The following is a 15,061-nucleotide window of genomic DNA, read 5'->3' as shown; positions in this document are numbered from 1 at the left end:
TACCCTACCCGGAAGTGGGTGGTGGAGTCACCGTCACCCAACTGGTCACACCACCGTCGACATACTGCCTGCTGGGATGAGGCTCGCCAGCGGAGAGCCACAGAGATTGTTACGAGTCTGAGATCACACACACAATCTCGGCGATAAGTCGTCGGAACGAGCGTCTGGCAGCAGTTTGTTTCCGGGAGCAGGGAGGAAAGAGGCGCGTCGCCAAAATGATGGAAGAAATAGACAGATTTCAAGTGCCGAGCGCCGTGCAGGAGGCGGAGATGCAGGCTGAGATGCAGCCGCTGGTGAGTCAGATACGAGATCATCATCAGTGTTTTGGTCGTGTTTTCCGATCCAACACGTCTTCATTAATTCGGGATTATTAGTCTACGAGGCCTGCCATTCATAACGTCCTGCTCTGGGATCCCGACACATCCATCACCTGCCATGCGTAATATGGGCTGATGTGCCAACAGAGCAAGTTTTTTTTTATTTATTTTTTTTATATATTTCTACCACAGTGAAATGTTATAAATGGCAGAGTAACATGTGAGATGATGGCTGATCTGCTCATAGTCTGGCGTTTCTAGTCGTGTAATGCGAGCAGCGTCCGGTCTGCTGCGTAGTGAGCAGCATCCGTCATGTCTGGTGAAAAACAAGCATCCCATCCCAGCACCGCCGCCACATCCTCAGCATCCATGCAGCAAGTTGCTCCGGCGTCGACGCCGATGGTGTCGCCGTGACGTAACGAGTGAGCGGCCTTCAAAGGCAGATGTTTAGTGCTCGTGTTTTCCCGTCAAACCGCTGTCTTTTTGATTTTAAAAGGGAGAATCAGTGGACGTGGTGTGGCTGTGCGCTCCGTGGCCTGTAGCGGGGCCCTGGGTTACTGCAGCCTGCGGGGCGGCCTCTGCTGCCCACGGCCGGGGCCGCTAGAGAGCCAGACTAGACCCAGAGCAGTCTGACCTGGTGTCCATTCATCCCCGGTCCTCCCGTTTCCACTGATTGATAAGATCTTTATTCACCCCACCCTTGCCCTGTGGATATATTTGAGTGTTCCCTGAAGTGGGATCCAGGGACTACAAGAAGTCCTCCAAAGGGTCCCAGAGCAACCTGAAGAAAACAAGTGTAGTTTTAAGTTCAGTGTTTTGTATGGCCTGGCAATATATCTGCATTATAGATTAAACAAATGTTTGATATTGTTCTGTTTTAATATGGCATACATTTAGTCTGGTTTGAAAAGAGACATTTTGAAGATATGGCCAGAATTTGAGTTTAACGGGTTGCTTTGTAATCTCAGAGAAGCAATTTAAAGTCATAATTCTGCCCTTAATGAGGTAATAACGCAAACTCGTAAATATGTATGTTTTCCATAACTGAATAAACAAGCTGTTCTCAGAGGAAAGTAAGGTCCCCAGAACACTGCTTGAAGCTAGAAAGGTGGCAGGGTCCGCCACATATCAACAAAGTGAAACAGTATGAAGCTGTGTTGTCCTTTAAATTCAGTTTGTTTATTCAGTCGTGAAAACAGAGAGAGTTTGTTTATTTTGCTTGTTTAGCCATAAAATCAACAAAAGAAGATGCCCAAAACTACGTAGTGCACCTTTAAAGGTGGCTCATTCCTGATATGTTGCATGCACCTAAACTGTATTCGGTGAGAGAGAGAGTTGTATCTGTTCTGTTTTACAGTTTCGGTCTGTTTCTGTTTCTGCTATCCATGAATATACACAGGTGCTCACTAGATGGAGACGGATTCTTCCTCGCACGTTTTACCTATTCATGAACTGTTTTATTCTCATCGTCTGGGCATAGTAGGGCCGATTGTGCATTACAAAAGCGCATTAATTATTCATCGATGCCTCCGTAATGCACATTTCTGCTCATCTTTCTGCCGTCTGCCTTGTTGTTTGTCTCCAGGATCCGGCCTCGTCCACAGCCTCAGAGGCGGACTCAGACACCAGAGAGGGGGAGCCGGTCACCATCAACTACAAGCCCTCACCCCTGCAGATGAAAATAGGTGAGTAGAGGAGCTTGCAGTGTTTGTAAGGCCAAGTTTCCGCCTGTGGGACTCAGCATCTCTTGTAATCTAGTGTGAATTTAAAGTCTCCAGACAAGGCAGAGGGATCTGTACCGAGACTGTGGCTGTGTTTGGGCCACTCTGTTTCCTGGTGGGATGGCATTTGAACAGTGGGGATCAATTTTCAGAGAATCTTTCTGTGACGTGGCAAATCAAGACTGCTGTGGTTTAAACGTCCTTGTTGTGCTGCTTAACTCTCAGTAAAATGTACCATTATCGTCCATTTCAGGGCTGCAGCCAGATGAGTTATGTGTCATTTGTCTGGATTAATCTGCTAATCAATGAGTCTGATATACCAAGTTCCCAGAGTAGGGTGTTATCAGGATGATGCGTGTTCTCTGTGCGGTTACATATCTCAAAAAGTTCTCAAGTTACACCATATAAAACTGTAAAAAAAAAAAAAAAAACACTAATCCTCATATTTTAGAGGCTGGTGGCAGCAGGGCTTGGGCATTTTTGCATGAAAAGTAACTTAAACAAATAATCAGTTTTCAAAGTTGTTGTCCGTTACTTCTCAAAAGACTAATCGTTTCAGCTCTTACAAATGATATGCATCATTTGGCTTATGGATATCCAGGGCAAAAGATACCAGCCTGTTTTATGTTTGGGAATGTAACTCCCTTGTGTGTTTGCGAGAAGCCACAGTCCTTAAAGTCTCATTTCAGCACCTTGGACAGAATCCAGTGGTGAGCAGCAGCGCCTCTTTATTTTTCTTTTACTCCTACTGCAATACTCTCTCAGCCAAAACCTTTAAAGCGCCAGGAGTATTCACAAATCAGGAAACTACTCAGCTACAGAAATACATGAAAAATGATTTCAAAAAATGATAATAATTTTGTTTACATAGCACAGTTCATACATACAATGCGGTGTAGTGCTTTACAGCGTGGTGATAAAAACAGAAGGCAATAGAAAAACAATATTAAATAGTTCACATCGAACAAGAATGCCACTCACCAGAGTCCCTTGTAATTCAATCAGGCCTAATGCAATATCAAATAAAACATAGTTAAATCCTCTAGATCCAATTGTCCTCGTTCATAGATACCAGCCACCATACATGTGTGCTTTTCCTATCAAGATCTCTGCCTCATTCCCTCAGAAATTTACGAAATGTCAATCAATTCTTAGATCCGTCATTTTATACGGATACGCACCAAAAGTTAATGGGGTCTGTTCTGGGCTGAGACCCATCCTACATCTAAGTTTTGTGACAACCTGTTTGGTAGTTTTTGTATAATCCTGCTGACAAACCAACAAACGGCTCATGGGTGAGAAACATTACCTACTTGGCAGAAGTAATAAAAAAGGCAGATGCGCAAAAGAAGTGAGCAGTGCTTTCATACCTGAAGTAACTGGGAAAGATGTTTCACGGTCTCAGCTAAAAGCTGCTGTCTCACTTGTTTTGTGGGCCACTTTAGGATCAGGGCACTAAAGAGCTGGTTGATTGGGAGCTAAAAGGTCCAAAAATGTAGGGAGGTGCTATGTCATTAAGAGCTTTGTGTGTGAGTTAAAATGGAACTAAAAATCAGTTCTAAAAGAGCCAAGGTGTCAGTGTAGGGGAGCTAAAACAGAAGCCATTTGCTCTCTTGTCCTAGTTTCTGTTAAAAGTCTGGCAGCAGAGGTCTGGACTAGCTGGAGTTGAATGAATCAACTTCCCTGCATGGTGTTTTGCCACCCTTTGGCAACATTTCTCAGGTGGAAGAGTCTTGATCACATTTTCCAATATGGGCCTCAAAGTTGATATCAAGTCCAGAATAAATCCGACTTGGTTCTTTTCGAAATCTAGCTCCAGCAGAGTCGGCCAGTGCAGATGTTCATCTCAGTCTACATCCACGGTGAAAGTGAGAGCACGAAGATAGCTTCAACGCTGCTTCATATTATTCTGTTTAGTCTCACTGGAATTTTACAGCATGTAAACACTGTCATAACATTTCCTGAGTATAAAATACAACCTCCTCATATTGTAATAGTGTGTGCTTGTAAAGCTAGTCACTGTGTCTTTGTGACCTTGGGACCGAAAATAATCTGATCTACAGCGGACGGCCTTTTAAAACTCTTTCCTGCATTAAACATGCAATGCCTTTAACTGGTGTCACAATATAAATTAGACGCAACATTTTTCTGGTGTCACAGATCTTTTATATTCTAGTTAACCGCTGGACTAATGGTGGTAGTAGCTATTTGTTTTGGGGTCAGGTTTTGAAGACAGGCCAGGGGATTCTCTGTCACAGGAGGAGTCTTTTCTTCCTCAGTATGTTGTCGAATGCTTTCGCGATCTTCTGTCTTACTGATCGTCGCACTTCCTGAAGAGCACGTGTTTAAATTATGCTGATGTCTTCTTGTTAAATCTGCAAATCTGACAACCTGGAGACGTCCACAGAGTTTGCAGTGTGGTTTTAATCGGATGCCATCTGGCATTGCTGTGCTTTACATCAGCAAATTACAAAAGTTTATTCAGGGATTTCATTACAAGCAAATGACAGACTTGCAAGTAGACGACGCTGACATCAGTTCACCATCAATCCATCACTTTCTCATGCAGTTTGTGTGTCATTTGGAGCTAACCTGGCGTGTGTGTGTATGTGTGTGTTTCTCGTGCAGAGAAACAGAGAGAGCTGGCCAGGAAGGGCTCACTGAAGAACAGCAACACTGTAGGAAGTCCCGTCAACCAGCAGCCCAAGAAGAACAACGTCATGGCCAGAACACGGTAGGAAGTCAACGCTGTGGTCTCCACTTCCATCTTCTTTCATTCGCTGGTGTCGTTCTGATTGGTGACAGCAGCTCAGATGTATTTTTGTTTTAGTACTCCGGTGGAGGGTAAGGTAAAGGTAGAAATAATACAACAACCAGAAATTTTGACAAGAGTTTGGTGAGACGCCCCTCTTGATCCGAGAGATAGATAGAGGGCCAGATGTGTCTCTGGAGCCATCTACACTCTTTGGGTCCGGGGTTAAATGCAAACGAAATGCAGAGCAACAATCTGTAGCTCAGATGATGAGTTGGTGGCTCTGGATGCGGGCAAAAGGGAGAAAAAGTTTACCGCTGTTCAGCTCAGACCTTTAAAAAGGTCAAAGGGAAGTTGTAGAAACACTTTGGAATATGTAATGATGTAAACTGACAATTCCAGCAACTGTTTCACACACAGAATCCCCATTAAAAAGTCCACTTCTCCACTCGTGCGTGGCCTCCCTCACAGTGAGCCGTCTGCTGTTTTTATGTGTTTGAACAGAAACATGTTTTCAGCGCTCGACAAAACAGATTATATTCTCTTGTCATTATCTCTGTCTGTCAGTGAGGCTGGCAGGAGAGTAGTTTTATTGATTTTGGCGGTTGTTAGATGTCGGAGTTAGAAATTAGACCTCTTTCATGCTGCTTTTGTTACTGTAGTTCAGCTGCGAGGCTGCCTCAAGGCCGCCTTCCTTTTTTCTGTCAGCGCCTCCGCCGGCCCTTTTCTTACTCATCTCTTCCTGTTTTCCCCTCCTCCGCCTCTTCCCATCTTGCTCTGTTACACCCTTTTTTTCCCCCCTCCTCGGTTCTCTCTCTCTCTGTACCTGCCCCACAGGTTGGTAGTGCCCAATAAAGGCTATTCCTCTTTAGACCAGAGCCCGGACGAGAAGCCCTTGGTGGCCCTAGACACGGACAGGTGAACACATTCACACACCTTGAGCTACGTGAACATCCAGGACACAGAAAAACAAAAAGCTAACTTGTGCCTCTGTTTCTTTCAGTGATGACGATTTCGACATGTCTAGATACTCGTCGTCGGGATACTCCTCTGCTGAGGTGAGATACGTTACAGCTTCTACATGTCATCCACCCCCTCCCTCCCTCCCTCCCTCCCCTTCTTTCCTCCATTTTCTTTTATTGTCAAGAGTCAGATTTTATAAGCCAGTCTTGAAGCAAACCCATTTATATCCATCCCGCTCATCCATGTTAATTCTCAAAGCGCGTGTGCTACAAGTGCATGATTACATTGCAGACGCACCTGCACACAGATGTGTGTGTGTGGGTGTGTGTGTGAGACACAAAGCGGGGAAACAAATGAAATGATATCTCTGGGTGTCTGCTCCTGAAAATCCTATTTTCAATGCTGCTGCCAATATATAAGTGCGAATCACAGACACATCATCGGATTTATTCTCCAGGGGAATCCTCACTCCCACCCGCTACATCCATTTTATGCTTGACAGGACCGGGCTTGTGGATACACTGCGGGTGTATGCCACAGTGTTGTCACATAAACTAAATGTTTTAACCCGGTGTAGCCATCGTCTCCTCCCTCCTTTTTAGCGCTCGATAACAGCGGCAAGGGCAAAGCACACACCGTAACAAGAGTAGGATTAACAAAGTAATGGATTTTTGTTGTTGTAGTGTATGAAGCACAGTAGACACAGTTAATCCACTGCAGGTGAGGCAGCTAAATGCTGGGATTTTGAATGAAGCCATGAAGACAATCAGTTACATGCGAACAAAGGCACTGCTTTGCCAAAAACAAATCACGCCAGGACAGTAGTCGTCGTGTTCGTGACAGAGCTCCAAGCGATGATCCCCGCGACCATCTGCGAAAGTGCCTCGACTCACTTTGCCGTGGTTACCGCTGTAAATCTTTGCCCAGTCTGAGTCATGAGCTTGAGAAAACTCGGCTAAATCTGATAAAGTCAGAGGGAAGCTGTGTTTGTGTGAGAAACAAAAAAGACAAGTGAATTGTCTTCTTTTTTTGTACAGATTAAGCAACCAAGATGCAACATGTTAATGAGTGTGATTAAGAGGTGCTGATTGGCACATTTTGTTATCTTTGGACGGAGCCAGGCTAGCTGTTTCCAGTCAATGTGCTAAGCCAACCAGCTGCTCTCTGTGGATTCATATTCATGGTAGACATGAGGGAGGAATCGAGACGACCTTCTCATCCTACTCTCTGCCAAAAATGTCTAATTATTGATAAATTCTCTCAAATTGTGTCACAATGTATTTTTGTTTTGTTTTTAGCTCAGTTAGCTAGGTAATCTTAATAATATCAGAATCAAACCAGAATTGGAACGAAGTCCTGCAGTTTTATTTTTGATACATTTCATCCATCATCTACTGCTAGCTCACCAGGCAGGTTCCCACATTAGCTACACTCATCAGCTCTTCCCATTGGGTATTTTGTGTCTAGCCTGGGCCCTACTTGGAACACATGCAGAGAGCACTGCACGAGAAATCTAGCCCAAAGCTCAATGTATAAAAACGTCTGGACCTGTCCTGTTTGGGAATTTCTTTCGACAGTCCAAGCTACAGCTCCTCTGCTCAGTGCCTCTCTCCACCCCGCTGGTGGATTAGTGGTTCAGAAACTGAGACAAAAGTTCATCAGAGCCCCCCCCCAAAAAAGAAAAAAATATAAAAATACTTGCATGCAAATATTTTTGCATTAAAATATAAGAACATATTACCAATATGTTGAAAAGAATGAGCCGGTTGTGCATAGTCCCAAAGCTCTGTAGCCCGTCCTGGTTCACGGCCCTGTCGTAGGGAAACGCAGCTCCGACTCCTCATTCTCCTCTCTCTGTCCTCCCTCCTCCAGCAAATCAATCAGGATCTGAACATCCAGCTACTGAAAGATGGTTACCGCCTAGACGAAATCCCCGACGACGAGGACCTGGATCTGATCCCGCCCAAATCCGTCAACCCCACCTGCATGTGCTGCCAGGCAACCTCCTCCACCACCTGTCAAATACAGTAACCCCACCCCCCTGACCTTCTCCCCCCTCCCCCCTTTTCCACACACTATAACCCCGATCTCCATCTGCTGCGAGTTCACTTCGCCGCCACAGTGACGACAGTGAAAGCATTGGTAGAGTATTGTGATGACAGTTCAGTGCTATGATGATGATGACAATGAGGAATAATCAGATTAACATGTCAAACGTTTGGGTTTCTAATCGAGGGGGAAGGAACACACGTGAAAATATCAAATATGTATTTAAAATGAGAGTTAAAGTGGTGGTTTCCTCCTATGGTAGGACGTGCACTTGTGTCCGAGAGCCTTTCTCCTGGTGATGTAACATAACACACTGATATTAGTAGACCGAAAACAAAAGGCTAACTGATGCTATAAAGTGATTTCCATCTACCCCCCGAGAGAGTAAGAAACATCATCATAACTGCTGACTCAACTGTTCTGCTTACCGGAATTCTGGGTTGCATTTTTCTAGTTTGTTTTTTTTTTTAAACATTTTTTTATTTAAATGCTTACTTTTGTTCTTTCTAAACCCGAGGGATATGTATGATTGTACGCGTCAACGGGAGATATTTCAAAAGCATGGACCGCAGTCTCGGAACCCCAAATAGAGGATATTTGGTACTGTATTCATCGCACTGTACAGGTTTGTTATGTAGCACGGGCCAGGTATTGCACTCATCCACGCCCCCTTCAACACTTAGTGGAGGAATGTATGAACATGTATGGCTGACGAACAAACTGCATGAAGAAAGAACACTGGACTGAAACTGGAAAATTAAGAAGTAGCTCGTTGCACATTCGACTTCGCCCCATATCTACCGTGCAACCGCACGCTGCTGCCGTGGCACTAGCTTGACTCGTGTTGTTTTTTGAATTTGCACATTTTTTTGGGCCCGTGTCTTTGTACTCTTTCCTGCATAGCAGTGACAGTGTCTTAGCTGAAATGAACTGTGTCAAAAAGGGAAGACGATACAGCACGTGGCACATGATGCTCACGTGATTCACATATTAACAAGGCCAAAGGGAAGGTGGGGGGCCTGAAGATCCATTGTTCAGCACACACTGTTGTGTTACCCCCCCCCCCCCCCCACTACATCGTTTCTCAGTGTCACCCCTTCATTTCCATTCCCATTTCCACTGATCACACACTCACACGCATGCATACAGTGCCAACAGAAAGGGCGAGATGAGATCTATTTGTCTCTTTTGACTAATAGTTGGAAATTGTTTTGTAATTGCGACATCAAGGATCATCGACTTGGAGCACTAGTATTCTTCATTTACGACTCTCTGCCCCCCTTAAATCAGTTGATCATTTGCAATGAGAGTATGCCTTAAGTACAGAGAAGTGTATTTATCGCCATCTTGATGATTTACTTTATTTTAGCATTTGCTGTTTATGAAGTTATGCTTTTTTTTTTTTTTATCTACATTTAGACACGGGTGATGATTGTTTTTCTTTTTTTAAAATGACTTTCTTGTAAGGTAAACACTTCCATTACAGTATTTAACAATGTTATTGTTATGTGCAGTGTATGAAAAACAATGAATAAATACAAATCTAATAGAGCACTTCCTGTCCTCGCTGTATTCCCGTTACATCTTTGTGAAATTACAGCGTCAGGTGTGGTCGTGTGACGTGGGACAGAAATACTTCTTAGGATTTTTTTTTTTTTTTTACAAAGAAAAATAATTTTAATGTTAAAACATTTGAGCAGTCATTTATTACACAGCTATGTATATTGCAATAACTTGGGGGTCTGCGTTGACAGTCCCTGATTACAGTACAGTAGCATCAGAAGTAAGGGCATTAACCTGAAAGGCACCAACATCTAATCACAGTTGTCATAATGCCGGAAAAAAGAAAAACATTTCACTGTACAAATGTATGTAGTTTGCGTCCTACTACACCTACCTGTACACTCTGTCTGGACGTTTGAATGCATTGTGTTGCAAGTATAAAAGAAAAAATTAATGACATCAACAAGGTTTCTGGCTCCTGCAGTGGACAAATAAGACCTCTCATCCCATTAGTAATATTACAAAAGATTACCAGACAATTAAAAAAATACATTGTACCAAACAAATACATACAAACATGCTACATGATGTAATTCAAAAGACTCGGGAAAAAACAAACCAATCAAACAGAGACAGAGCGTGCCTTACAATGCTTGAACAGAAAATAAAAAAATGGTGTCGTGAGAAATGTTGTGCTTCCACATCACCACCAGGGGGTGTAGTACTGGTTGAAATGACCGTGCTGTCGCATTATTCCCTGATAAGAAATGCAGTTCAGATACAGAGTAAACAAAAGTTTCAATGTACAGCAACTGGCACTGTTGGCATAAGAGACAGTGGTTGATATTCAACGTAGCATTGAATATCAACATAAAGAATCTGATGATGTTCATTTATGTAGCATCTCCAAAGGCTGAAAATGTAGAAATTCATCTCTGCTACAAAACCCTTGAAAGGCACAGACCTCCTACGTTAACTGAACGTGAATCATTATGGTCTTGACGCCACAGAGTGAAAAATAAATCTCTAACTTTGCCCTTTAAAAGGCTTTTACCCTGTTGTGTTTTCCTGCACTATCGACAAAATTCAAGCCTGAAAAATCGTATTTTCCCATGAGGTCTGCTTATATATTATGGTCGAGCAGAAGTACTCTAAAAGTGTTCTGCTTCATTATGATGCGTCAACATTTATGTTTCCATACAGGAAACACGTCGTCTAAGCCTACAAGCTCACAGTATACCTGATTTACTAAGCCCATAGCCAGATATAAGAAATTAAATACCCAAGCTCTGTAATTCTCTCTATTATAGCTTTGTCTCTAATAATACTTAACTATACTGAGTATACATCCATCAAAAAAGTAGTCTGTTTATTTTATTTACATGATAATACTGCTATACTGTACATTCACCTCGTCCTGGACTGGAGATAACTGTACAAGTATGAGTGTATGTGCGCAACAGTAATATTTACGAAACGACCAGTCCCAAAACGTCTTACTCCATCTCAGTCATGATCTGCTCCCTTCCTGTTGTCTTAGCCTGAATTTAAAACTGTGACGTGAAGTGAGCACATGTAGTGTTAATGTACATGAACACCTCCTAGACTGCAGACTGTTCCAGGCAAACATAGAAAAAAAAAAAACTCACACAACACATAATTACAAATGGCGAAAGCAACTAGAAGCCGTCAGACAGACCCTGCATATCCCTTAATAAATACCAATCACCTCAGGGCACAGAGAGGGGAAGCTCTAGTTTGATTACAGTCAAAGCTATGTTTCTGGTACATGCGTAGAAAAACTTTAAATAGTGGTCTGGCTGGTTGAGGTGTGTGACTGGACAGGCGTGTGTGTAAAAGTGCACAAGCCCACATGTGGTTGTGTCTGTGTTTGCCTCTGTATCTACTGCATGAACCTTCATGTATATACAGTATGTGTGCTATGAGGGTGTGTCTCACACCCCCGCAGGGCTTTGGTCTCCAGAGTCAGAGGAGGACACGGACACGGAGCAGCGGCGTCTCTTGGCCGCGCCGGAGCCCTGGAGCATGCTGGGATGGAAGCCTGCGTGTCGCCGTGCGTGTTTAGTCAGGTGGTCGCTCCTCATGAAGCACTTGTCGCACATCGGGCAGTTGAAGCGCTTCTCGCCCGTGTGTGTGCGGTAGTGACGCGTCAGCTCGTCTGAGCGCGAGAACTTCTTGCCGCAGTCCGGCCAGGTACACTCGAAGGGGCGCTCACCTGAAGAGACACACACACACAGGTTTTGTATTACTATTCCTCTGAAGGCTGCCCTTTGACTGGATTTAAAGCTTTGCCACGTTCATACTTTTCTACATACATGGTTTTAATGAGGTCAGAAAAAAGAGGGGAAAAAAGTTTTGAAGGAGACTTATTACTGATTTTGTAGTTATTGTTTCGTACTACAGCAGCAGGGTCCCCAAACGAGGAGGAGAAACAGCACAGGTGCCAAGGTTGTAGCTGGCATCCCACTGCAGTGTATATTGGTATTCTGGAGTCCTGCTGCTGTATGTGTAAAATAATAATAGCAAAATCAAGAATTTCTTTCCTCACTTTTTTTCTCCTGACCTCATTTAAACCCAGTATGTAGAAAAGTATGAACGTTTACAATATATGATGATGGTGACACAATACAAAAATGTCAATAAAGTATTGTTAATGTACTAACGATACAAATGTTCACATTCCACATGTTATTTGTGCTATATATGAATGAACACACTCATTTTATTTGCCGACAGACCAAGAAATATGTTGTTTGTCATCCTCCATTACTACACTTTAAAATGGATTAGTCAGCCCTCAGAAAGGTCAAAGTTGGGACTTATTATGACCAAACTCCATTTAAGGGGTAACTCTGCATATTTTTATGCAGAGAAAGCTGCATGTAATCTGATTAACTGCCTCCAGTGTTGCATGCTAGGTGTAGGTGCCAGGTTTTGAAGAATGTTACCATTCTGATCATTTGTTTTTAAGGTGGCCATAATGGATCCAACAGTGTTATAGGAGTGCACACTGCAAGACCAGTGGAAAGCTTTTCAAAACCTGCAACTACATTTCCCACAATGCAACTTTGCTTTTTGAATGACATCACTGGAGGCAGTTTTATCAGATTACATGCAGCTTCCTCTGGAGCCGCGAAAGGCTTTAAACTACATTTTTCACATATGCAGTAGGACTCCCAGAGAACTGGAAACACACGTTAATGTGTACAACTGTTGAGGATTGGGGAGGTTGAGGTGTAAAATGTACTGTCAAAAGAAACTACTGCTACAGACCAAATAAAAATCTGTTGTGTTTAACCATGATTTCATCAGGAGTATCATGGTGATAAAACAAGTCTGGAGCTGTTAAAAAGAGCCCGTGGTCTCCAGGAAACCAAACAGAACATTAAAGTTAACCTTTTGTATTAGCACAGCTGCTCCATAACCTTTACTAAACTATCATTAACTCACATTACGATTCAGAACCATCATTTTACGTCTCAGTCCTGAAATGGAGGGCTGCAGATAACGAAAACAACACACAAACACAGAGATTACTAAACATGTATGTACTGAGGGGAGGGGGAGGGACAACATTCTGTTCCGTGATGTTGTTCTGAGTCTGTGAGGAATCCAGTTGTGGACGCTGCCGTGCACAAACAGCATTTTCCTGGAACAGTAACAGAACTTGATGATTTTAAAAATGGTGAGTCATCATAAGAGCCCCGTGAATAAAACCAAAAGAAAAAATGAGCATGGCCGCCCCCCTCCTCCTCCTCCTCCCTCTGCTGCACGTGCTCTACTGAACCACATGTCTGCCCTTGTTTACAACCCGGCGCGAGGGGAGTGGAGGAGGATGACGTATGAGGAAATAGTGGTGCAGGGAAGGGTTATCTCCGGACAAGAACATGTGGGGACAACAATGTCGCAGTGACCTGCATGTGAATCAGAAGCCACGATGTCGACTTTTACTGCTCTGTAATTACAATACCGTGTGTGCACACACACAGAACCTGATATATATATATATTGATTATTAACAGCCATCAATCATTTGAGGCATCAAGTCTCATTATTTGGAGAACGTGCCTCGTGAATTTTCCAGATGACCTGTCCACCACCTTTTGTACAAACATGGGCGGTGCTCCCTGATCGCAGTGGGTGCGCGTCAACAGCATATGAAAAAAATACCCTCCAACCACCATCTCCTCCTCCACCAGCACTTCTTTTTCTTTACCTCACACGCCTCCCCTCTCCCCCCTCAGCCTGCCCCTGACCAGCCATGGGCTGCTCTGTCACACCCCCAACCCCCCAGCAGCAGCAGGGGCCAATTCATGGGACCACCTTTCCTCTAATCTGTTATTCATTGGCAGGAACATGTGGTCCCTCGCTCACCCTCCTCGTGGAGTCTGTGGCGTTGAATATCACATTCTAACTTAAGCCATGGCTGATGATGACGACGTCATAATCACTGAGCTAGTTTTTCTCCTCCGTGGTTTGACGTCTTCAGCCAGCAGAGTTTGAACAGTGATGTCAACACATGCGTATGAAATACAGGAAAAAAAAAAAAAAAAAAAAAAAAAAAGATGGCAGAAGTGACGCAGAGCGGTCACTCAGGCTTACCAGTGTGCACCCTGAGGTGGGCTTTGAGGTGGGACGACTTGCCGTACATCTTCCCACAGCCCGTGAAAGGACAGCAGTGTCTCTTCTCGGGAGACTCCTGTCTCACCGCCACCGCCCTCTTGTTCCGGGACTGTTTGGGTGCCGCCGAGCCCCGGCTGTCCCCGGCGTTCAACCGGCAACTCCCCCGCTCCACCTTCTCCTGCGCGCCAGCAGCGTCGCCCATGCCACCGAGACATCTGCTGCCTCCGCCGCTGACGGCGTTGGGGTTGTTCAAGTCCAACAAAATCATTGCCACCATCAGCAAAGTCCTGTTCTCCTGGTTCTCTTTCAACACGTCCTCTGTCCGACCCGGCGGTCGGCTGGGGGCACAGTCTGCAGAGACACCGACCTCCGACATCACTACAGCGGGTCCGGGTGGAGGAAGGGGGACAGTGTGTTGGTAGAGTGGCTGTTCGTTCACAAACAATCCGACACCATAAAGTGATCAGACCGCGGTCTCCACAGGAAACATGTGGTTAACCATCCACACGTGTCGTCTTCAATGTGACTATTCCGCAAAGGCTGCGCTTCTTGTTGAGGTTGCAGGGTGGATAAGTAAACACCCCCGCAGCAAAGATAGCACTTTGAATCCCGGCTCTTCCTCTCTCCTTCTCCCTCTCCTTGTCTTCTTCCCTTTCTCCCTCTTCTTCTTCTTCTTCTTCTCCTTCTCGCGGTTCGTTCCCTCTAACTGCCGGATCGATAAAACCACAGCGGCTCAGCGAGGGAGCTATTGTGTCTGCGTTTATTCCGCCTTTCTGTGCGCTCCCACACATGCGTCAACTTGTCCTATTTTACTGCGAGCGGTACATCTCTCAACTCCAAGAAACAATTTCGCGGAATCCCACGGCGTCATACGAAAGCGGGGCTCTGATTGGCTGCGAGGAAACACGACTCAGTTTTTGGAATCGCCTATTCACGTGAGTGAGCGACAGGACGCTGGACCAATCACAGGGCGGGAACGATGGAGAGACGGCGGGACCAAACCGATGCCACATTTAAGTGCTTAAAATGACTGGGACATATGAGTGTCGTTTTCTAAAAGTGATTTTGAAGCGTCAGCTAAAATGACTTCGTACTCAGAGATGGAAGATGTG

The 15,061-nt window shown here is 44.5% G+C and overlaps 2 protein-coding genes across 2 annotated transcripts; one reads left to right on the top strand and one right to left on the bottom strand.

The window, feature by feature from the left end:
- On the top strand, positions 1–9,354 carry fam219ab (family with sequence similarity 219 member Ab). Its single transcript, XM_030417358.1, has 6 exons — positions 1–293; positions 1,903–2,002; positions 4,667–4,772; positions 5,628–5,708; positions 5,794–5,848; positions 7,626–9,354. Exons 1-6 carry the CDS (start codon positions 216–218, stop codon positions 7,782–7,784), a joined length of 579 nt encoding a protein of 192 aa, XP_030273218.1. The 5' UTR covers positions 1–215; the 3' UTR covers positions 7,785–9,354.
- Positions 9,355–9,477: 123 nt separating this feature from the next.
- On the bottom strand, positions 9,478–14,800 carry klf9 (Kruppel like factor 9). The gene is made up of 2 exons (XM_030417357.1): positions 13,929–14,800; positions 9,478–11,541 (listed from the first exon to the last, which is right to left on the bottom strand). Exons 1-2 carry the CDS (start codon positions 14,323–14,325, stop codon positions 11,261–11,263), a joined length of 678 nt encoding a protein of 225 aa, XP_030273217.1. The 5' UTR covers positions 14,326–14,800; the 3' UTR covers positions 9,478–11,260.
- Between the last annotated feature and the right edge of the window lie 261 nt (positions 14,801–15,061).

This window comes from Sparus aurata, chromosome 5 (genome assembly GCF_900880675.1).
Source record: "Sparus aurata chromosome 5, fSpaAur1.1, whole genome shotgun sequence".
In the NCBI taxonomy this organism is placed as follows: Eukaryota; Metazoa; Chordata; class Actinopteri; order Spariformes; family Sparidae; genus Sparus; species Sparus aurata.
This window is presented reverse-complemented; position numbering and strand designations above follow the sequence as displayed.